The sequence below is a fragment of the Camelina sativa genome, chromosome 3 (assembly GCF_030686135.1).
Source record: "Camelina sativa cultivar CO46 ecotype springtype chromosome 3, ASM3068613v1".
NCBI lineage: Eukaryota > Viridiplantae > Streptophyta > Magnoliopsida > Brassicales > Brassicaceae > Camelina > Camelina sativa.
Window position 1 is genome coordinate 1,722,420 of NC_141882.1, and position 21,343 is coordinate 1,743,762.

The 21,343-nt window shown below is 38.1% G+C and overlaps 6 protein-coding genes across 17 annotated transcripts; all 6 read right to left on the reverse strand.

Moving 5' to 3' along the window:
* Positions 1 to 289: 289 nt before the first annotated feature.
* LOC104778563 (uncharacterized) lies at positions 290 to 3,226 on the reverse strand. Of its 11 annotated transcripts, none has more exons than XR_015594920.1 (9): positions 2,642 to 3,226; positions 2,431 to 2,523; positions 2,191 to 2,295; positions 1,905 to 2,057; positions 1,660 to 1,787; positions 1,448 to 1,576; positions 942 to 1,121; positions 685 to 801; positions 290 to 580 (listed from the first exon to the last, which is right to left on the reverse strand). XR_015594920.1 is itself a non-coding variant. In XM_087507910.1 (9 exons), exons 1-9 carry the CDS (start codon positions 2,951 to 2,953, stop codon positions 416 to 418), a joined length of 1,353 nt encoding a protein of 450 aa, XP_087364036.1. In that variant the 5' UTR covers positions 2,954 to 3,226; the 3' UTR covers positions 290 to 415. The 11 variants fall into 11 exon arrangements, 9 of the variants coding, with proteins under 9 accessions (XP_087364036.1, XP_087364039.1, XP_087364038.1 ...); XM_087507910.1 differs by having other exon boundaries at positions 1,660 to 1,758; XM_087507913.1 differs by having other exon boundaries at positions 1,660 to 1,758; positions 1,905 to 2,053; positions 2,642 to 3,165.
* Positions 3,227 to 3,588: 362 nt separating this feature from the next.
* Positions 3,589 to 5,937, reverse strand: LOC104762677 (pentatricopeptide repeat-containing protein At1g04840). Its single transcript, XM_010486015.3, has 2 exons — positions 4,611 to 5,937; positions 3,589 to 4,512 (listed from the first exon to the last, which is right to left on the reverse strand). The coding sequence occupies exons 1-2, from the start codon at positions 5,794 to 5,796 to the stop codon at positions 3,680 to 3,682; spliced, it is 2,019 nt and encodes a 672-aa protein (XP_010484317.2). The 5' UTR covers positions 5,797 to 5,937; the 3' UTR covers positions 3,589 to 3,679.
* LOC104762687 (uncharacterized) lies at positions 5,931 to 9,776 on the reverse strand. 2 transcript variants are annotated; one of them, XM_010486025.3, is made up of 12 exons: positions 9,464 to 9,776; positions 8,760 to 8,904; positions 8,582 to 8,677; positions 8,155 to 8,231; positions 7,904 to 7,983; positions 7,592 to 7,652; positions 7,243 to 7,310; positions 7,085 to 7,166; positions 6,901 to 6,990; positions 6,743 to 6,820; positions 6,474 to 6,593; positions 5,931 to 6,321 (listed from the first exon to the last, which is right to left on the reverse strand). In XM_010486025.3, exons 1-12 carry the CDS (start codon positions 9,629 to 9,631, stop codon positions 6,145 to 6,147), a joined length of 1,242 nt encoding a protein of 413 aa, XP_010484327.1. In that variant the 5' UTR covers positions 9,632 to 9,776; the 3' UTR covers positions 5,931 to 6,144. The 2 variants fall into 2 exon arrangements, with proteins under 2 accessions (XP_010484327.1, XP_087364046.1); XM_087507920.1 differs by having other exon boundaries at positions 5,937 to 6,321; positions 7,400 to 7,652; positions 9,464 to 9,713.
* A 400-nt stretch (positions 9,777 to 10,176) lies between these two features.
* On the reverse strand, positions 10,177 to 14,153 carry LOC104762694 (ubiquitin carboxyl-terminal hydrolase 2). The gene is made up of 3 exons (XM_087507909.1): positions 13,782 to 14,153; positions 10,630 to 13,283; positions 10,177 to 10,539 (listed from the first exon to the last, which is right to left on the reverse strand). Exons 2-3 carry the CDS (start codon positions 13,275 to 13,277, stop codon positions 10,305 to 10,307), a joined length of 2,883 nt encoding a protein of 960 aa, XP_087364035.1. The 5' UTR covers positions 13,278 to 13,283; positions 13,782 to 14,153; the 3' UTR covers positions 10,177 to 10,304.
* Positions 14,154 to 14,287: 134 nt separating this feature from the next.
* Positions 14,288 to 17,029, reverse strand: LOC104762697 (protein arginine N-methyltransferase PRMT10). The gene is made up of 7 exons (XM_010486039.3): positions 16,488 to 17,029; positions 16,110 to 16,302; positions 15,697 to 15,802; positions 15,222 to 15,411; positions 14,920 to 15,105; positions 14,729 to 14,812; positions 14,288 to 14,626 (listed from the first exon to the last, which is right to left on the reverse strand). Exons 1-7 carry the CDS (start codon positions 16,701 to 16,703, stop codon positions 14,450 to 14,452), a joined length of 1,152 nt encoding a protein of 383 aa, XP_010484341.1. The 5' UTR covers positions 16,704 to 17,029; the 3' UTR covers positions 14,288 to 14,449.
* On the reverse strand, positions 16,995 to 20,506 carry LOC104762705 (high mobility group B protein 15). The gene is made up of 7 exons (XM_010486050.2): positions 20,275 to 20,506; positions 19,205 to 19,358; positions 18,746 to 18,824; positions 18,464 to 18,620; positions 18,247 to 18,369; positions 17,733 to 18,148; positions 16,995 to 17,635 (listed from the first exon to the last, which is right to left on the reverse strand). Exons 1-7 carry the CDS (start codon positions 20,285 to 20,287, stop codon positions 17,213 to 17,215), a joined length of 1,365 nt encoding a protein of 454 aa, XP_010484352.1. The 5' UTR covers positions 20,288 to 20,506; the 3' UTR covers positions 16,995 to 17,212.
* Between the last annotated feature and the right edge of the window lie 837 nt (positions 20,507 to 21,343).

Below are 21,343 nucleotides of genomic sequence, written 5' to 3' on the forward strand. Positions count from 1 at the left end.
ATAACCAAATTATTAAATAAACTTTGCGATAATGATTAAATTTAGGTAATATATAAAAATGATACAAAAGTAGTATATATAAAGTAACCAACATGTAATATGTAACACATTGATGACATTAATACAATTATACAACCCACCAATAATAATAATAATAATCATAAATTCTCAATATACGCCATATTCTCAATATACGTCATTTTTCTTACTTCAATTTTTTTTTTTTTGAACAACTTTTCATACTTAATCAACGCTTGTATCTTTATCATGCTTCTTTCCGTTGGACAAATTACAAACAAACATATTTCGATTAAAAGAGTAAAGTGAAAGTACCCTAAAACAAAACAAAAACGCTTTGTATAATTGTAATGGGCAACTAAAAGTTGACTTGATCAGAAGTTAGAAAAAAAAGGACTTATAATAACATTTTGGAACGAAGTTTATTGGCTACATACAAGAGATGGCTGATGTTTGTAGTTGGATAATGTTGAAGTAACTTCATATTTGATGTGAAATCCCCAGCGATTAGCCTCCTCCTCACCAAAACCAACATCGCACAACATATCCCCAGTAAGCTCTCCTGCAACAATAAGATCAACGGAGTTCTATCATTCCCGCAAACATTGAGGAATGAGTGAGTCTTCTGTATCTATTTATTTGATTTCAAGTATAAGTCAATCTTACCAGAGGGCCTTCGGGGTCGCTTAAGAGTGCATCCCATATGTGAAGACAATCGAAGAAACTAAACTCTTGTGTCAGGAGGAGAGTGATCCACCTAAATGCATAGAACTGTGGGTTTACCTGTCATCCATAGAGTCTATACAATGTCAATCTCAGAGGCTCCAATCTAATGTTATTATGATCTAGATGAGAGAACATTAATACTAAACAAGCTAAGGGGATCATTGGAATTTATCTTCCGCACAGAATCGATGTCTTACTTTCGTGGTGATCTCTAGATGACGCCAAAGTTCCTCATCATGCTTCTTAACAAGTTGCGAGAGGCTTGTTATTGCAGATCGAATTCCTACCACGCTATTGTCGAGTTGTTGACAGTAGAAGTCTCGAAATCCACTCAACAGTTCAACAAAGCAGAAGAATGCATCTGCTTCAGCATGGGACTGCACATTTTATACAGAGTTAATATAAACTCGACTGAAGCTCATGACACAAGAGCACAACCAAGATTTGCAGAATAAAGATTATACACGCACCAATCTTCTAAGAAAAGTAGGCAAAGAGGTCAAATTCATACTAAAAGAAAACATTTTTATTTCTAACTCATACCATATATGTTAGTAAAAAGATCTTGATATTGATTTACTTAAGAACTCAAATCTTGAAAATATCGAGGGTCTACACTGGCACGGTTGCTTTGTGAAATTGTATACCCTATCATGTGACAGCAGTTTAAAGGGTATCGCAGAAACAAAAAGAGTCTACTTACTGAACTATCTTCATCAGGGTCGTTACGAAATACATAAAAGATAGGTGCTAAAATTTCGTTCATCCCTTGAACATATCTGATGCCTTGATTTAACTTCGCAAATACAAGCAATATATTCTTCATAGATTCCTAGACATGTAAATGGAAACGTCACTGAGCTTGAGTAATCAACAATAGGTGAAAATTTGCTAATGAGAACACAAAACGGTTACCTGATTAGAACGCGCAAATGATGATTCACCGGAGAAGAAAGGTATGTCTGGATGTGTACGTTTGACATCCCTGTCTATTTGTTCTATGGTTTCCGTATCCTACATTAATAAAAGAGTTTGCGTTCGAACTGATGGAAAAATTGAATACCATAACTTTTAGTCCTGTCCTTAAGTAACGCAACAGAGGTCTTTCTAAAAGATTTTTAACAAGAAAAAACCTGCCCAGGTTGCAAGCTATATAGTACCTGAAAGTATGTATTCCAAATGCTCGCCTTCCCTAGGCTTAGAGGATGGTCCTCGTCAGTTATTCTGGATCGCGCAAGCATGCATCGGCTTTCACTCTTCAGATCATAATTGTCAAACCCCTTTGACCTCACCATTCTCCATGTGATTTCTGACTAACTACCACAGAATCAGTTAGTGGTACCAAAAAACACATTTCAAGAAAAAGATAGTACCAAATACTTGAAATCAACTTAGAGAGACATAGCATGCAAAGCTGACTCGTAAGAAAAGAGAAGGATCATTTACAGGACTCGTAAGAAGCTCATCCTTATAGTGCTTGTATTGGGATCTCTTTTGTTTCAACTCAGTTGACCAGAGTGAACGTTCAGGTGGCAAGTAACCAAGCAGAAGCTGCAAAGAGAATCACATTTCAATAGCTGCATAAGGTTTTCGATCATATCAGACTCTCAGTCTCAGTTCTTCTATTCTATCACTATGCATTGTCGCATTAACACAAACCAAAATCATGATGCTTGTAACGCCTACCTTCCAGACAGTAGAACGGACCCCAGGAGAATCCGGCAAACTTTGTAAAGCTAGACTCCTCAATTCCTTCATATTGATCACCTTCTTTGATAACTGTAACAAAACCAACCAAGTAGAAGAAAAAGCTGAGCAATTAGACCACAACACGCTGGTGGGAAGAATCTGAAACTTTGCTTTTGATAAAACCAAAAAAAAGGAAGGTTGCATTGACCTCTGCTGAGAGATGAGCCTGGCGGGAAAAGTCCTCGGAGGAAGAACCACCGGCGTTTCTATTTTCGCCACTACCGCTAGGAATACTGCTACCGTTCCTCGGTCTAGGCGACGGCGATGGAACCGAAGAAGCGGCGGAAGAAGGCGGAGGAGCAGAGTTAAGCCTGGGAGCAACGGAAATTGATTGTGCCTCTTCCTTCATTTTAGTGACGGGAGAATGGCGGTGGAGACCGTCGTCGTAAGAAGACGGCGGAGGAGGAGGAGTAGACCACATGGTGCTATTCAACCATTCCGGTACCTTTTTCCTCACCATCTCTAGGGTTTGATGGATCGATCAATCGATTTTGGAAGTGCGAGATTCAATTCACGAGGTTTCGTGAATAAGATTTAATGAGAGAAAGAGAGAAAGGTTCTTCTGTTCTGCGAGTCGGTGATTTCTAATGGAAGTTCGTGTAATTTTTCTTCTCTTCACAGAGAGAGGAATCGGAGAAACTAATCTCAAATATAACCTCCAATTGTTGATCCTTTACAAACTTATCCCTTTTCTTTTTATTGATTCTAATTTACCCTCTAAAATCCACAGTATAATAATCAGTAAACTATACTACAAATAAATGGATCATATAGTATTTTCTTATCGTTGATGCAAAGAGTTAAAAGGTAATTGTTGTGTTCAACAAAAATAATCTAATCTAAGATGGTAAGAGCATAAATAAAGCAACAATAACTATGATTTTATGGTGTATTACCATATATATATATATATATATAAAGTGATATGCAAACACAAGATTAATCATGTAAAGTGATGGACCCGATTAGCCTTGGCGACTGGTATTTGTTCTCATGTGATATAGCTCTGCTTCACGTACATTTGCCATGTGTTTCGTTGCCTTCAATAATACACTTGACAACTACATATACTAAACATCTACTTAGTCATCATTCTAAACTTTTAAAAATCTTTGCTTACCAAACTTATTATATTGTTATAAGCATATATAACTGGAATTTTCAAACTAAGACTGATCAAACTATATCACCAATAATCACCACATGAACAACTTCCATCTTTGAAATGATGAAACTGTTTTGCATCTCTCAGTAAAATACCTCTTTGGCTGATCTTACTAATATATTTCATTAATGGATGACAATCTCCGCAGATTCTAAGGTTCTTAAAGATCCTTATCGTGGTTCCAGGAGCAGTTCTTAGAAGCCCAAGTGTAAGAGCCAGTTTCTCACTATGGACTCCCGTAACATTTTCTTTCTCTTCTTCTTCAATGTCATGAATCGACCAGTCAGCTCCTGGAATGTATCCTCTCTCAGTCGCCAGCGATATGATCTCCTCCAGCTTCAAACGTATCTCTTGTGTTTGCATATGACTATAATCACCAGCTGCAAATTTGTTCAGCTGACAGTCCAATTCGATGTAACTCCATCCCAGGGATCTCTCTTTGACTGTCTTCTGAAACGGATATCTTCTTTTCTCAATATCTTCATATTTCCCTTCAGCCGCATGTGTTTTGTCTAAGAAAATGTAACTACCACGAAGCTCTGGATCAAGTTCCACAAGATTTTGTGACACAATTTCAGTCCTTCTATTACTCTTGTACGCCTTGCAAGCACGATAGAGTGCAGCCCATGTTGTAAGATCAGGATTTATCGGCATATTATCTACAAGCTCATGTGCTTCTTTCAACCTCCCTGCTCTACCTAACAGATCAACAACTAACACATAATGTTTCAGTGTGGGTTCAATCGCGTAGTCAAGCCTCATGCTATCGAAGAAATTAAGTCCCAGGTCTACTTCGCCTGAGTTCAAGCATGCAGTTAGAACCGCAAGAAACAGAACCTCGTCTGGCTTCTCTCCTGCATGCACACCGCAAAATAAAGAAACTAAACTCGATGTAATAAAGAGCATTGAATTGAGAATAAGCTAAATTCTTAAACTGGACAAAATCTTTTACCGGAATACAACATTTGTCTGAAACATTGGATAGCCTGATGAAAGCGCCCATGAACCGCCCAACCTTGTATCATAGCAGTCCAGGAAAGAATATCCTTGTGATTCATATCACTGAACACAGTAGCCGCACAGTCAACTTCCCCACATTTTGCATACATGTCTATGAGAGCTGTCCCTATAGCTCTATCCAATCTAATCCCATTATCCAAAATATAACCATGAATTTTTATTCCTGATCCAAGAGCACCAGATTTTGAACATGCAGAGAGCACAGCAGCAAGTGCGTACACATCAGGCTTCAAGCCCTTCTCCAGCATCTCAAAAAAGGTTGAAATCGCAGTTTCATAGTCGCCATTTTGGGAAAACCCATTGATTAAAGTCGTCCAAGAAACCTCATTCTTCTCTGGCATCAGTTCAAAAAGCTGCTTAGCTCTGTTCAACTGGCCGCTATCAACATAACCCTTGATCAAAGTACTCCAAGATCCTGAGTTTCTCTCTGGCATGGATGTAAAAAGTGTAGTAGCCATTCGCATATCCTTGGCGCGACAGTAGCCATTAATCAAAACATTCGATAGCAGAATACTCTCCTTTTTAATACTGTCAGGACTTTCATCGAACACTTGGAAGGCATAATTTAATTGTCCGGTTTTGGCGTACATGTCAACCAAAGATACCCTGACGAAGGAATCACAGTCAACGGAGTTCTTCAAAGTCGAGGCATGAAGAGTCCTACCCAACCATCTGAACCCTAATTTGGAATTAGACTTGAGTACAAACGGAAAAGTTAGCCGATCAGGTCTCACACCAAGCCTCAACATGAGGATGAAATGACGAACTGAACACTCGGAACGAGCATTCTCCGTCAAACCACGGATCAAAACATTGAAAACAAAGAGATTCTTATCTTCAAAGTTTCTGAAAATCGAGAGGCTATAATCCGGGGTCTTGAGAAGCGCAGAGCAAGAAACCAGCTGAGCAGCGACGCGACTACTGAGGACGCCGCGACGGAGGATCTGGGCGTGAACACGGCGAAGGCCAACAGTATCTTTGCAGGCGTGAATCAGAGATATGAAGTGAGACTCGCCCGGTGAAGCTCGACCATCGGCTGGAATATATATTTTGGCGAGAGAAGATCTCGGTTTAAATAAAACATAAAGCGATTTCATCCTGTACTGTTGGCTACTCATCCTAACCAGATTAAACTGTCTTACTCTATATTTATCGAAATCTAATCTGTTCAAACCGGTTAAGTTACGAACCGCTTCAGACGAAAGGGAGAATGGACCGAGTGTCACACACTTCACGTTAATCGCAAAAGCTCTTTTAAACGGTAATTGATCCCCGTCGTTTACTTTCTGTTCATATAATGCATACTGAGCTTTTTTTGTTCTGGTCTCCAAAATCCAATTTTTTCACTTATTAAGACAAAACAAAAAGAATGTTACTTGCTGGTATTATTATTCATAGCGATATCCCAATTTTTTTGTTCTTTTAAAAAGTTTTCATAATTTGACACAAGAAGACATTGCATCGATTTAAAGAACTCCAAAGAAAGGGTTGTTGATGGCGGAATTGAGCTCTGTTCCAGCTGAGTTGATAATGGCTGAATCGATCTTGTCTCTAGGTAAGAACAAGAACTCTCCTCCTTCAATTTTCTCAAACCCACATAGCTCCATGAACTCTATGCCTCCTCTCATTGAACCAACCCTGTCCTGTTTTACATTTTCATCCCAGTAACCATAATTAGTAAGAAACAGGAGTCAGGGACTATCATCATCATCATCATTGTGTGGATCCTCCAAATCTAATTTGTTTACTAATAGAGTAAAACTTAATGCGCATCTTTCTGGCAGATTATTCTTACCTGAAATGTTTGGTTTGTGAGTCTAATTTTACGGAATTTCTCCTCATCTGGATTCTTAGCAACATTTCCCATGTAAGTCAGCAGAGTCTGGAACGCTCTCTTCACTTTAGCATCCTCCTCCTGAGCCAACAAGTAATTACTGTTATTGTCAAAGTATACTCAATCCTCCAACAATTTCACCCAAATTTCCCTGAACCTTTTTCTTTTTTGATTACCAAAAGATAACTGGCTGCTGCAATGTGGGTTGTTATATGTTGAATGTATTTTACCTTGTGGGTTTGCTTAAGGGACCTTAAGCATTCTCGCATTTGTTCAGTCTTTGTGGCGGGTCTAATAGGCAATGAAGACTGCAAAATCATGTCTTTATAAGAAAAGCAGATAACAGGAGATATAAAATGCAACTTGCTTTTGAGAATATTTTGTGTACCTTCTTCTCCTCCACAACTGGCACTGAAGGTTTTGCCGTTGCAGTTGCAGGATCTTCCGGAGGCAATCCGAGTTTCCGCCTTCTCTCAGCCTGTTAGAATGTAAACATCAGCCTTCAGGGTTTTTGTTGGGAAATAAAAAAAATGTAATGCAAAAGGTATGTAAATCTACTGCAGTAAACATACCCTGTCTTCTTCAAGTTTTTGGCGAATCTTTTCCCTAGCACGTTTTTCTTCTTCTTTCTCAGCTTTGCGCAAAAACATTATACTGAAACACACAACCAACAATTTGTCACTTAATAAACAAAACAGGCCTCCCATGATAACCAGGAAAAGAAACATACCGCTTTCTTTCGTTTTCTTCTTCCATCCGCTTTGCTTCTAAGAGTTCCTTGCCAATTCTTATTCGCTCCTGAACCAAATACTAACATTAATAGTTGATAACAGAAAAGCTAAAATAAGAATATAACGTATCCTACAAGCACATCCTTATTATCGTACCAAGAGTACCATGCATTAAATACTTGCACAGCAATTACAGCCAGTGGAGCTTTATGCATGCCAATTTGCAGGCAATGAACTCAGGAGTAAAGAGCAAAACTTAGTTTTAACAGAAGAGAATAAACGTGGTTGCATTATCATAAGATTAAGTAACTGTAGATAACAAATTTTATGAAAGGATAAGACAAAAACCTTCTCTCTCTCACGTTCCATCCGTTTTTCTTCCTCTTCTTTCTTCTTCCGCGCACGTTCCCTAAGATGTGGAACAGCAAAGAATGAGGGATACATAATACGACTTCTAAAATCATCACCTTCCAGGATTAACATAGAACTTTGACAGTTAACTAATATAAATCGAACTGTATACATTTGTCATGCTATCAATTGAAAAACGACTAGAAAATTCAAGGCTATGCAATGATATAAGTGTAATGTCATTGGTGCCAGGTGCATGCTAGAAAAGAAACGAACATGGACAGGAAAAAAACAGAATACTCATAGAACCTTAATTCTTGTGCTTTTAGCTTCACTTCTTCTGGCGTAAGAGCAGGTTTAGCAGGCCCAACATTAGAGTTGGCAGGTACCTAGGCGTACAATCAACGACACAGGCATTACAGTAACTGAAGGAATGAAGTAATTTTAATAGCATATACGAGCATAATACAACATGACATAAGATTGTGTCACAACAGTTCAGAACAGACATTTTGTTTAAAAGAAACTATTGACAAGACATTCACTGACAAGACATTCACCTTTGGCATTTCATCTACGTCAGGATCATTCTCATGCTCCACCACCCAATTAACTGCAGCCTCGAGACTGGCATTGCCTGAAGGAATGAATTTCAAATTATGTTACAGAAAATGAAACGGAGAAGATTACGCAAGATTCAGCTGAATACCATAATTAATGGTAGAAATTGACATCAGAAAAAAAAGATTAAGATAGAGGAAAATAGAACATAGAACCTCAAATTTCTACTTATAGATTTATCAAGCTTCAAAGAGATATAGATGACAGTTTACATATTAATCTAGAGTTCAAACATAAGAGCGGGGTTCGGGAGCTCAATTGCACAAGAATAAGCTAAAACTCAATCAATAAGCCAAAGTGCCAAACCCTACTGTGATCCGTGGCCATAAATTCAAAGTAGAAGAACATGAAACACGAGATTTTTACCAGAGTAGTGGAGGGCTCGGGTAGCTCGAGCTTTAGGGAAGCCCATCGCTTCAAGCTCCTCGAGAATGTTTTTGTCAACGTCTGGAACAATCATCTCTGCAGAAGGATCATAAGAAATAATGTTGGAAGTCACATTCAGAAACTCATGCAACACATACACATTAACATGACACTGTACCTTCAGCAGCCTCTCCACTACCACTAGAATTATCGTCAATCTCCATAGAAACCTTAGGAGCTTCCAAGCTGATGGGTTTTACCGTCTCCAGTGTCTTATCTACAAACTCAGTATGCCCTGTTCTTTTCGTGTGCAAATCGCTTTCCTTCACATTGTATAAAGAATGAGACAAACAATCAGAAATTATCAAAATACTAGAGCATGAAACTACGACCAAATTGCAAGAAACCAAAACTCCACAAGGAATCAAACTAAGGAACTCTGGTAAAGCACCAAAGCACATGATACAGCCAGAGGAGAAAGACAATACAGAAGCTAAAAACCCAAAAGAACTGAGATCTGATAACAATGGTGGGAGAAGAAACCAATAATTGGCATAAAAATTTCAACTTTACACTCTAATTGAAACCAAATCAGCGGGAACACACATGAAAAGACTCAATTTCATTCAAGACTCAAGTCAAAACACATCAACTCGAAACCAAAGAGCAGTAAAGGTTGTAAAAGACGAATCAAATAGAGATCGCAGAGTCAAAATCAATTAAAGAGTGAATAAACATCGAAAATTACATGTACGAAACTCGAAATCCCGATAAAAGAAAAACCCAGGGAGATCTGTTTGTAACTTCTAACTATACCAACAACAACTCAAATTCATCAAGAACAAAAAGAAACGGGGAGATAAAAAAATCGAAGATCCGTACAGTTTTAGAGCGACAAGGCTTGCTGCAAGTAGTACAAACGAGATTGAGCACGGCCTCAGTGGACTCGGCGAAATTGGAGTGAGAGGTGATCTCAGCGTGCTCCTGAGCCTCCTCCACGGACTTCAGCAGCGCACCACAATCGCCACACTTGAGTGATACTCCTGCCATGGCTACCACACGATCTCTCTGGAACTGGTGTGATTTCACAGAGACTCTATAGGCTTCCCCTTTAATTAATTAGGGGAAGTCCGTTCGTTGCTTGGGGAGAGAGGAAGACGTAGGGACCCGGTTCAATCGTTTCTAGTACCGGTTCAAATCGTTTTCGCTTCTGAAATCGAAATATAATTTATTCAACCGGTTAAGCTTCGGTACACAAGTAACGGTTTGGTAATTGGAACACTTCCGTTAAGATCATAATCACAGCAGTTAACATCACAATCACATCAAGAAGCAGCAAAAGCTTGAGCCAATTGTAGCAAATAGCAATACCCTGTTCAGAGAAGCAGCACCAAGAGAATCACACAAGTTTGTCAACCCCATTATTAGGCTACGATTACAATAGAACCAGCTCTTTAGTTTTTTTTTGTATATGGAGAAATAGAATGTAACTCAGTTGAGAGGCTTACATATTTTCAGACATGTTTGTGATGGTACATATAAGTATAATGAAACTTTCATGAATCCGAACCAACATTAATAAGAAGAAGAAGAAGAAAAAAAAAACAAAATTAATGGTATTTGATCTAATGTGATCGTCAAAAACTTTCCCAGCAAAAGCTGAGAGAAGAAGAAGATCAAAAAACTGGTTTTCTTCTTTCAGTATAATGGAAACAAAATAATCTCAGTCTTGTGGGAAGATCCGTTCGTAGAACAAGATATAAGCTTCAGAATGCAGAACCTTTTCCCATGAAACCTGTCTAACATGTGCATCGCTTACGTTATACCACACTGTGGAAGAGGACTCAGTCTCTTTAACTCGCTGACCTCCTCTTACATACGCCACATAATGACCTCCTCTCATCGTTCCTGAATGCTCCACCAATCCAGCCAGTCTGTAAACGGGTTCTTCCCTACATCTGAAAGAAACAAAAAGAACAAAGAATCTGGTTTAACATGAAATCAAAAACAGATCAAAATGTGGTGTCGCAAGAGATCATAGATGATACCTTGAGTCCATATACTGGCGAAGATCAATGACCTCTTTGAAAGCAACATGACCATTTAGCTTACTTAGCCTACCACGCAAATCTTGGCTAAATCGTTTTAGATGGATGGTTAATACAGGTGGGGCTTTGTTTATAAGTACTCTTTTAGTTGCATCTCTCTTTACTGTGATCAGTTTCTCAGAATCTTCTTCTTCATCTTGAGCTCCTTTGGAATCACTTTCATTAGCTGAGTGAGAACTCGTAGCTTTTATTCCATTAGTGCTATGATCCTTGGCACTACAAGTATCACTTGGATCTTTCATAACAGCCACAACATCGTTTTCTCCAGAAACCCCATTTCCAATTTCATTTTCATTTTCTTTCAGCCATCCGTTGCTGGTGTCACTTGATCTTGATTCATCTTTTTTGGATATTTGCTTTTCTCTCAACCGTTGGAGTTTAAGGTTCTTTGAACAGTTCTCGCAGTGCCAAGCATTGTCATCCGACAAAATCTCAGGCTTTGTGAAATGAGCCAAACACCTCTCAACAGACACCGGTGAATCCGAGTCATCGATTTCTTCAGGATCAGACTCGCTGCTGAACACCATAAAACCAACTCCTGAAGAAGCTTCAGCCTTGGAAGGAGGTCCAAAAACAGGTCCTTCGGTCATCTCGGGCTCATCAAATAAACCACCAAAATCAACAAAATCACTGTTTTGTGGTTCATGATCACTAGTAACAAACGAAGATGAAGCCTCACATTCACTTTCCACAACCGTCTTATCATCACAGGATATTTCTTTGTATGGCATGTACAAAATCTGTGAATCTGCAACCATCAAAGGAAGCTCTTCCTCATCCCAAGGATTCACCGTGGAAGAACTTTCCCCTATACCAGGATCACCACCGATGCAACTAGCTTGATTGATTTCAGCAGAAATACCACTTGTAGCTGTGCATTCATCAGACTGCGTAGCTTGTACATCTTTTTCATCCAAAATGGCTTCCGCCTTTGCAACTTCTTCATTATCTAGCATCTGCCTCTCTGCGTTACCTTCCAAAGTCTGATCACTTGATGAAACTGAGGTATTGGCCGGAATATCTGGACCTGGTACAATTTGATTAGCCTCAGTTGTTGAGACATTCTCAATACCATCTTTTTGCATATCCATATTCGTCTCATCTCCAGAAGTTTCTGGTCCAATAATATCCAACCAGAAGCTATCGAAACCAGTTTCAATTTGTGTTGCACTTTCTAAGGCCTGTTTACTGTCAAGGGTTATAACTGAAGAAGTCTCTAAAGCAGGACCACTTTCAAGGGGTGCAAAGGTAGAACTGGATGTATCCGAATCAGCTAGGACAACCAAATCTTTTCCAGGAGAATTCAGTTCCGAAAGAGTTTTACTTGGGGGAACTTTTGAAACCTTACTGACCTTTGACACATTCTTGGGGACTCTTTTTGGTGGAAGCTTAGCTTTTTTTGCTCGAGAAACAGTTTGCGGCTTTTTCGGAGGGGTTTTCTTGAACGGTACGGGTAAGGAGAGATCCAAAAATGGCTCATAAACTTTTGAGGAATGCCCGCACTCCATACAAGAAACAATGCTTGAAGTTTCTCCCCCAAAGACAGAATCTATGAGAGTAGATTTTTGATCGTTATCAGAATCACCACGCTTCTTTCTCAAGGCTGACTCTTCGGTGCCCAACGAATCTAGTAAACAGCGTAACAACTCGTGGCTATCATGCTGGTCATATCCCCTAAACTGGGGTGCCTTAGAACAGAAAGACCCAAAAAAGGCTCTAGGATTGATCGCACTCTTCAAGCCTGCCTCAGGTTTCGTTTCAGCGAATAATTTCTTCAGGGAAGATGCAAGAGGCCCACCGACCCCAGATCCATCCTCCTTCAAGAAGTGATCGCGTAATTGATCCAAAGAAAGAAGATTCTGCATTATCGAATTAAAGAAACATGTGTTCCCAAGGTTAACTAAACCTCGCACAACATAACCATCTCTTGCTTCTATACCACTGGTCACAGCAACTTCTAACTTGATATCACTAGTGATGCTGCCACTTCCTGAGCACTGGTCTTCGATATCAGATGAAGCTAAATTGCTTAAAGATCTTCCTTTAATTAATTTAACAACCTCTGACAGCACGTCTTTCTTCTCACCATTCTCTTCTTTTTCAACAGGGAGAAGCGAATGGCATGGGAAACACCATCTTAACTGGGGATTTTCCCACTGAAGCACCAAACGGTGGCGCGTCAATCTGATATGCCTCACAACATGACTCTGAGGTCCAGTTGGTAAACCAACACCCCCACACACATAACAGCCACATTCCAAACAAAGCCAAATAGCTTTTTTGTCAGAAGAAGAAAATTCTTTTTTCCCCTTATTTCCCTTTGCTTTAGTTCCTCTCTTACCATAGACCCCTTCCTTGCATTGGTCACACTTAATCTGCCGGGAAGACTTGATCTTATCAATCACTTTATCTAAATTGAGACCCTTGTCGAAATGCACACAAGCTTGGGTCTCCTTAACTGCTTTAACATCAACCTCAGCTATTTCCCCGGCTTGACTAGGCTGCTCTTCAGAGACCTCCTTGGAAAATGTGGTGGTTTGAATCTCCTTTGTTGGAGCTCGGGCCTTCTTCTTCGCTTTCTTGCCCATCAGTTACTGAAATGAAATACAAAGCCAGGAAAAGGAGAGTGAGTGATTAAATTTGTTACTTAATTTACAGAAACCAAAAACAAGTGTAGTAAAATACAAATGGAGCAATGAAGTGCAGAACAATAGATAAAACATTGGAAACATCACCAATACACAGATAAAGACAACACAGGAAAGAAACTAATCCAATTTCATCAAGGGCACATATGGGATAACTGGGAAAAAGGTAGCATCAGATTCAAAATCAGAACCTGCCCATTTCAACTTGAATGATTTTGAAGATAAACCACTCATAAAATTAAGAATTTTCACGAACTAAGAATTAGCCATCAAAATTTACAGAACTCTAAGAAGTAGTACCCACAAAGAAAAGTATACAACTTTGAAACGACTAGTAATCAAAGATCCAGAATCCAAAGTCCATAGGCATGGAAAATCTCATATCTTATTACTACTACTCAAAACAATCGTATCAAATCAAAAAGCAGAATTTAGAGAATTTACCAACAAAAGCCCAGAAGAAGAAGAAGAAGAAGAAGAACCCAATAAGTGTTACTGCTTATTAGGAGAATATTCACATGAGAAGAATCGACACTCGAAAAATTGGGATCTAATCAAATTGGTTGATACGGGAGGGGGGAGAGAGATAGAGATGTTATCAGTGGGCTGCCGCCGTCAAAAAGGAGGAGACAGAGAGTCGACGAACCAGAGAAAGTTATGTGAAAAAATAGAATCGCTCCGAAAGAGAGGCGAAGACAAAGGGGCAAGTCTACTGACTTGAGAGGTTCTCAAATCGTCACCTTTTGCTTCATTCCTCCCGTAAATACAAAAGATATTTACTCACTTTTTTTTGTTTTGTTAAGACACACTAACCACAAATATGTTCCAAAAGAAGAAAATTAAATACTTTTAAAAATATTAATTTAAGGATACAAATTTTTAGGATGTTTAGTGAAATAACCATATGATATGACCCAAATATAACATTATATCAAATCAAAACCAATATATAAAAATAAAAATAAAAACTATTGAAAATTGTTACAACAAAATCTCTTTTACAAGGGAAAAACGTTTTAGAAGCAATAAAACATTACAGTTTTTGGGTTCATGCTATGATGGGATACAAGAACCAGCAAAGCCCCAAGGAAAGCTTCTTGTATTTAAAAAAATCACTCTATGAAGTAAGTCTTCTTGAAAGATTCTTTGGGTTTGCCAGTTGACTCTTTTATTTCACAATTAAGCTCAACCTCCATTAGTCTGTGGTTTTCCTTTGACCGGCTCATTACCAAACCAAGATTCAGGTTATCACCTTCCTCAACATTTATAGGATTCGACATAATGAATACCTGCCAGTATCAGATCATCATAACACAGACATATTAGCGTCTGACAACAAAATCCAAAGCCTTAAATAATCATCACAGGGACAGGGATTGGCAAGTACGTACCTGTTGACCCCAGTGCGTGCAGTGCTGCTCACTTGGAGCTGTGGTCAACTCGATTTCTTGCTGTGCAGGGTCTTCTTTTCTCCCCTGGTTACCAAAAACAAACAAGTAACGAGTAAGTATATAAACAGTTTCTTCAAAACACACAATATATGATGCAACAACACCATAATCTGTAGTCTGCCCAAACTAACCAAGAACTGAACATCGAACCATCCACCAAAACCACATAGCCTTGTGTGCTCCACATTGATGACTGACGATACACTTGATCTGACTTCCTCGATTTCACTGACAGAGGCAGTCAAACAATCCATCTCTTTGACAATTGTAGGGGTGCCTATGATTTGTTGTGGATTCAAGTCATTCCACATTGCCGTCTGTGTACACAAAAGACAAATTTTATGAGTTTCCATGAAATAACAGAGCAAAAGGGTTTGTAAGTAACTTATCCAAAGAGAAATCTAATTTATACAAATAAGAGCTTTGAAATCACCTGTATGTAATACTTTTCTTGCTCTTCAGCAAAAGGTTTCGTTAGAACTTCCATATCGACCCCATAGTAACTTTTGATCTCATCAGAAAAGTTATGCCAGTCCGCCATTGCCCCATCAAAATCATTCCTCTTCCGATCTGCCATATTGGATTTGATGGGTGCAAGCCACATGCGAGCATGACTAGGGTACCTATTGGATTTCAAGCATACTATTTGTTATGCTTAGACACACAAAGTACCAACAATCAACCAAATCTTTTACAAAATTGTTTTCAATATTAGCAATATGTGCCACATGACCTCACAACTTATGCACGAAATTTCATTAGAAGTTCTATAACTGGCATTGGAGGAAAAGGTTATGCCATTAAGATGTTAAACAATACAACCACACAACATCAAGCTCACAAGTGCCATAGGCTCATAAGTGACAAAAGAAAAAGAATAGAAATAAAATAACAGAAAACCCACTTACATGACACCAGTCGGCTTTAACCATCGGTCACGAGCACTAATCACAGAATCAAACATGGACTCCCGCAGAAGGAAGTATCCCATCCACTCCGAGATAATCACATCAACTGCTCATTAAATTGAATATGTAAATATTAGCGGAATGTAAAGTAGAGTACAAATTCTCAGGAGAAACATGTTAGTGTCTCAGACCCTCAAGCCTATAGTCAATAATTTGTCAATCCATAGTTTCTAATAACCAATACTGATATAATGTCATTATTCTTAGGCTTCTGAATATCAAACAACAGTAGGTTCATTTAACAACGGACTCTATTATCTCCTTACTCTTTACTTGAAAATAAGCATGATACACTTAAATCTTTTTTTTTTCTTTTGCAGTGAAAGAGAAAAGATGTTAAAACAGAATAATACCCTTCTCTGGCAATGAAATATCCTCGACTGAGCCTTCAATGACTTCAACAATATGGTCAAGGTTATTGGCTTTGACAAGGGCACGAGCATGATCAGCCATTTTAGTAGCTTCAACTGCATAAACCTTCCTAGCACCAGCTTGAGCTGACCAAATAGCAAGTATTCCACTTCCAGTGCCCACGTCTAAGATAGTCTTCATCACCATTACAAAAGACAAAAAAATTAGCCAAATATTAATACAACAAGATTATAAAAGACCAATGGATTTATAACTTAGCAATAGATATCTTTAAGACCAAAATCATCGAATACAGACATATCAAAAGTGGTCAAGTTTATCTAACACAGCTCAAAAGAAAGATATGAACTTTATTATACCTTGCCCTCAAAGTGATGTTTGTTCTGGAAAACGGCATTGAAGTAAGCATCCATACGGACACGGTCGGAGAGCATATCTTTCTGGTGGTAGAGGAAAGAGTAAGTGCAGAAGTACTGAGCGTAGTCAACTTCTTTGTCAACTGGAGCCGACGGTCCTCCACCGCCGGTTCCGGCCGCTCGTCCGCCCATTGTGCCGCCGTTGTTTGAGCCCCTCATCTTCAGCCTACAGACTTGCAAAGAGATGCTTTCGACTGCGGCAAAAAACAAAACTTTGTTCCCTTTAATTGGAAAAGCGGAAGTGGGGGAGAGCTGCTTGAGTGTTTTTTCAGACGGCGACGGACCAACTTCGGAAAACCTTAGGGTTCCTTTTTATAAAACAAAACCAAATCAATCAAGAGTCTTCTTGCTTAAAGTCTATCTCCCTCCTCCGCTTTCAAAATCATATTACTGGGTTTCCTTCATTCGGCCCATTTGCTTTTCAAGCCCAAATTTATCGGCCCCTCCAGATTTTTAATTTACCAATGAATAATAACTCTTTGATGCAAAATAAACTTTTTTAACAAAAAAAAATCCTTCAAAGCAAAATTCAAAAGACCAGGAAAATGTTTTCTCATAAACCATAGTTTGTGTAGAAAAATCTAAAGAAAAAGAAAAGAAAAAAACCATAGTACTAAGACCAAAAGACATTGTCTTCTGCCACAAGTAAGGTATCTGAATCCCCATCTTCAGTTCTGCTCAGCCGTCACCGGCACGGTAGGCTCATCGGCTTTCTTCATTGGAGATGTTTCCATCACAACATCACCACTTTTCTCGTTAGGTGCAACCACCATATCGGAAGGATTAGGGTCTGGGTTTAGAACTGAGGGATTCATTGATGACTCTTCCAGTTCAGGATCAGTATCTCCGCTCTGATCATAGTCATGTGGCTCGCTTTCACCTGAGAAACCGCTTGAGTCACCTTCTTCATCATCTTCTTCGGCTTCGTCTATTGGAAGATCAGCTTCAGCCAAGTCTACGTTTTGCTCTGGAGGTCTCTGTTGCAGCGGAATAGCGTTGCTTATGGGCTGTTCAGTCTTTTGCTTCTCATTGTAAACTTCCATTTCACTTCGGTATCTCTCTTTGTCCTCCATTGCCTTCCCTTGGTAAATCTAAAAATAAGAGAAAATCAAACAGATCATGAGACAACAAACCTAACAAAGACTTTGATAACAACTCAAAAGATTAGAGTATGTGAAGCTTAAATACCGATTTCTCATCTTCATGCAGCTTGTTCCATAGTTCACCAATCATCCTGCTGATATCCCTATCCTTACCGGGATGAAGCGGTTTCAGCCTCGCGTGCTGCTCCGCGAAAAAGAAGTTATAACCACTTCTGTTGGGTTTTGGATGAGCAGGATCACGTCTTTTAATCTCTGATTTCTTTCTTCTCCTACGGCGTTTTGCTACTCCTCCGGTAACACCCTGAGGATTGGCAGAACTGTTCCAAGTGTTGGGGAGGACACCATGGCTCTGTTGCGGAGTTTGATGAGCACCTGTGTTCTGAGGAATTAGCTGATACAGAACTCCTTTAAGCTGCTCTGATCCTATTGTTACAGTTACAAGGTAACCATTTTCAAATTTTCCATCGATCACTCCAACCACATTTGATCCAGCAACAGGTCCTGAAACAATAACAACACAAAGATTATAAGGGTTTTACTCAGATTTAAGTCACACTATCTCAGTTGGAACATTTCATAGAAAGAGAAAAGGTTGAGACCTCCGAAGAATTCTCCAGGATTGATCTTCGGCTGTGGGGTAAAGTTTAGACCTGGGAGTTCATGTGCAGGTCTAATTGCTCCCAGCATAAGTCCTGGTCTAGCAGATGGGGTCTGCATAGAGTCTAGAGAAGAATGTGTATTACAAAACAGAGAACAAACTGAAAGATATCTGAAGTTCTGGTGAAATAGTAAAAAAGATTTTAATGTGCAACAAACCTGGAGGAACCTGGCCATTAGTTCTGAAGTAATAGATTTGCTCATAATTGCTAAGCAGCGAGAAGTAGTATTTGCGCAGAACATAGGACGCGTTTGTTGCAGTTGGAGGAAAGACAAACGTAGCAGTTACTTCTTTCCATCTCCTTTCATTAAGTATCTGCAGTTCAAAGAAGGAAAAGGATCCAAGAACAAAAGGTCACTATAGATTTCAAACAATAGCAAATCTATGAGACTTAGAAAACAGATAATACACATAGCATGGAATCAATATTATCGACATACCTTATTGATTCCACCACGAGATGTTACCTCAACAAAAAGCTTGTGCAGGTCCAAATCTCTCCCTCCTATGATCGGAACCCTACAATCACAAATGCAATATGTAGAATGGTTATAGCTATAAGCTATATATGAAGCATTGCACAAGAAGCAAAAGGAACATTGCGTGAAACACAAAAGAATAATACGCTACTGTAAATTAGACTAAATACACACATGTACATAAAAGAGACTCATGATATAGAAGACAGAGAATCTCGTGCAATGGTAAGTGGTAGAACATGAAACTTTTATAGTTCAAGGTGAAAACACAAAGCATGAATCATCATCAACCCAAGAGCTTAAACCTCAAAGATGGAGACTTTCTAAACACAAATTTCTATCAGAGCCAGCCAACAGATAACCTCTGAGTTTATAAATCTAATAATGAGTAAGAAATGATATGGGAGAAAAGAAGCTTACATGAATTTAGTACCCAAGAGAGAGTGCAGCCTTTCCAAGGAAGACATGAAAAGCCTAGGGTCTGCAACCACAGCCTCATACGTTGCTTCAGGGGTAACACAAACATTGTTCATTGGCACTGACCCTTGCTTAAGACAAGAGCTTGATGCCATTCCTACCACAACCAAAAAGACAAAAAGAAAAAAGAAAAGGTAAGCACTTTAAGATCATTTACTCTCTTTAACAACCACTAAACCTTCTTCAGCATTTACTATCCGGCTTATTAATGAAACAAAAGGCAGAGACTTTAAGGCTCTGCACATCTGTGTGTTGTAATTAACCGTCTTCCAAATTAAACAGAAACTCAAAGATACACATGACAGGAGTTCAAATTTACGATATTATCCACAAAGATGCATGCGAATGATATTTAAGTCTTGAAATATAAACTAGTAAAGAGATTGCAAAGTCCAAGAAAGGCTAGCTTAGAGAAAAGAAAAGAAAAAGCTGTAAAGCCCTTTCATAAAATCTTCTACTCCTTCTGTTTCTTCTATGCAGAACAAAAACTGAATACGACAGATTGCCATTAAATGTAAAAGGACTTGTGCTACAGAAACAAACCACTCTTTAAGGAATCAAAACAAAGACACATCTCTTTCACCCAATCTCTCTCTCTCTCTCTCTCTCTCTCTCTGACAAGAAAGAAAAAAAGGGAATTTTTTTATGCGCCGGCAACGTATTTTTCCTGAGATTTGTAGGAACAAAAACCAAGAAAACCCTCCGGAACAGGCATATTAACAAATACTACAACATTGCAGGCATCTCTCTACTGATAATTTAATGCCCCAAACCTTCCAAGAAGCCATCAATTGAATGAATATATGACCAAAGAAACTACGAATAGATTTGTTCGATAGATGCAACAGAGGAAAACGAATTTAACATCAAAGATGAAAGAAACCATTTTTGGGGTTTCCCGCGAGGCAGCAAAAAGCCCAGACGACAGAAAAAAAAGAGATATGATAAAATAATACTAATAGAGAGACTCATACAGAAAGATTTAAAAGACAAGAGAGAAAAAAAGTAATCACCTTTGCTAACCATTTTACCCTTGAATATTCATAAAAATGAAAGCTTTGGTTTCTCTTTAATGGTGAAATGAGAGTGCATATAGCGGAAAATATAATGAAAGAGAGAACGCGTACGTTGATTGATGTGTATGTGTAAATGATTTGTGTGTGTAGGTGAAAAATAAGGAACCCAGATGAAAGATATAAATAACAGATGGGGTGGCTATAAAATAGGTCAAATTTTTATATATTTACCAAAGGGTGAGAGAGAATTGAGCTCTATATATGATAAATAATGCACGATATAAGGAAGATTAGATATATTATATCAAAATTTGAAGGGGGAAAACAATTTTCTATTTTAATGCAAAAAATTTAGATCTTGAAGATTGACCACAAAATTATCAAATTTTTGACATTTTTTTTTGTATTTTAATACATTTTTTTTTTTTGATAAATATAGTTCTAATGAGTTTTTATTCAAACCAAATTTGTTTCTATTTTTATACAATACTTTTATTATTTATTTTTAATCGTTTCTATCAGTTATTTATGAGTGGACCGGAAAATTTTAAAACTATTAATTCAATTAACGGTTTTATTTTATCCAATAAGTTAATAAATTAAACAGCTAAGGAAACTTACACAATTTTTTTTATATATTATATACCATTTCAGAATTTCTTAAAATTATTGTATATTAAAGACTATAATTAAATTGAATAAACAAACTTATCAAATAATTTTAAAACAATTAAGAAAATTCACATAATATTTTTATAAATTATTATTCACTGTATACTGAAAAATGTGAAAAGATGTATTAATTACACGTTCATGTGATTTTAAATTTTCAAAATATGGAAATAAATAATTATATACGTTGAATATCTTGTACCAAGTGTACGTGTATAAACCGTATAATTTCAAAAACAGGAAATTTAAGATATTGAGATATCAATTTGTGTATAATATCACAAATACTTATCTTAGACATTCAAAATTTGACTAGGCACAATTCGTTATATTGTTCAACAAATTCAACCATAAAATAATAAATATATATTATATGCCATATCAATAATGATGA

Bases quoted from the DNA above. Each gene is read 5' to 3' on its own strand.
- LOC104778563 (XM_087507910.1), bottom strand. From the start codon at position 2,953: ATGGTGAGGAAAAAGGTACCGGAATGGTTGAATAGCACCATGTGGTCT. The intron at 2,296-2,430 runs GTAGGCGTTACA...TTCTCTTTGCAG, and splicing joins TCCGTTCTACTGTCTGGAAG to CTTCTGCTTGGTTACTTGCC. The intron at 2,058-2,190 runs GTAAATGATCCT...TGTGGTAGTTAG, and splicing joins ATGAGCTTCTTACGAGTCCT to TCAGAAATCACATGGAGAAT.
- LOC104762694 (XM_087507909.1), bottom strand. From the start codon at position 13,277: ATGGGCAAGAAAGCGAAGAAGAAGGCCCGAGCTCCAACAAAGGAGATT. The intron at 10,540-10,629 runs GTATCATCTATG...TGTTTCTTTCAG, and splicing joins CGCCAGTATATGGACTCAAG to ATGTAGGGAAGAACCCGTTT.
- LOC104762697 (XM_010486039.3), bottom strand. From the start codon at position 16,703: ATGAGGGGCTCAAACAACGGCGGCACAATGGGCGGACGAGCGGCCGGA. The intron at 16,303-16,487 runs GTATAATAAAGT...ATGGTGATGAAG, and splicing joins AACATCACTTTGAGGGCAAG to ACTATCTTAGACGTGGGCAC. The intron at 14,627-14,728 runs GTACGTACTTGC...TGATACTGGCAG, and splicing joins GCACGCACTGGGGTCAACAG to GTATTCATTATGTCGAATCC.
- LOC104762687 (XM_010486025.3), bottom strand. From the start codon at position 9,631: ATGGCAGGAGTATCACTCAAGTGTGGCGATTGTGGTGCGCTGCTGAAG. The intron at 8,678-8,759 runs GTACAGTGTCAT...ATCCTTCTGCAG, and splicing joins TAGTGGAGAGGCTGCTGAAG to AGATGATTGTTCCAGACGTT. The intron at 7,167-7,242 runs GTATGTTTCTTT...TGTGTGTTTCAG, and splicing joins GAAGAAAACGAAAGAAAGCG to TATAATGTTTTTGCGCAAAG.
- LOC104762705 (XM_010486050.2), bottom strand. The intron at 18,621-18,745 runs GTATGTCGATAA...TTTGAACTGCAG, and splicing joins CTCGTGGTGGAATCAATAAG to ATACTTAATGAAAGGAGATG. The intron at 17,636-17,732 runs GTATTTAAGCTT...TCTTATTTTTAG, and splicing joins TGCATGAAGATGAGAAATCG to ATTTACCAAGGGAAGGCAAT.
- LOC104762677 (XM_010486015.3), bottom strand. From the start codon at position 5,796: ATGAGTAGCCAACAGTACAGGATGAAATCGCTTTATGTTTTATTTAAA. The intron at 4,513-4,610 runs GTAAAAGATTTT...GTGTGCATGCAG, and splicing joins CAGACAAATGTTGTATTCCG to GAGAGAAGCCAGACGAGGTT.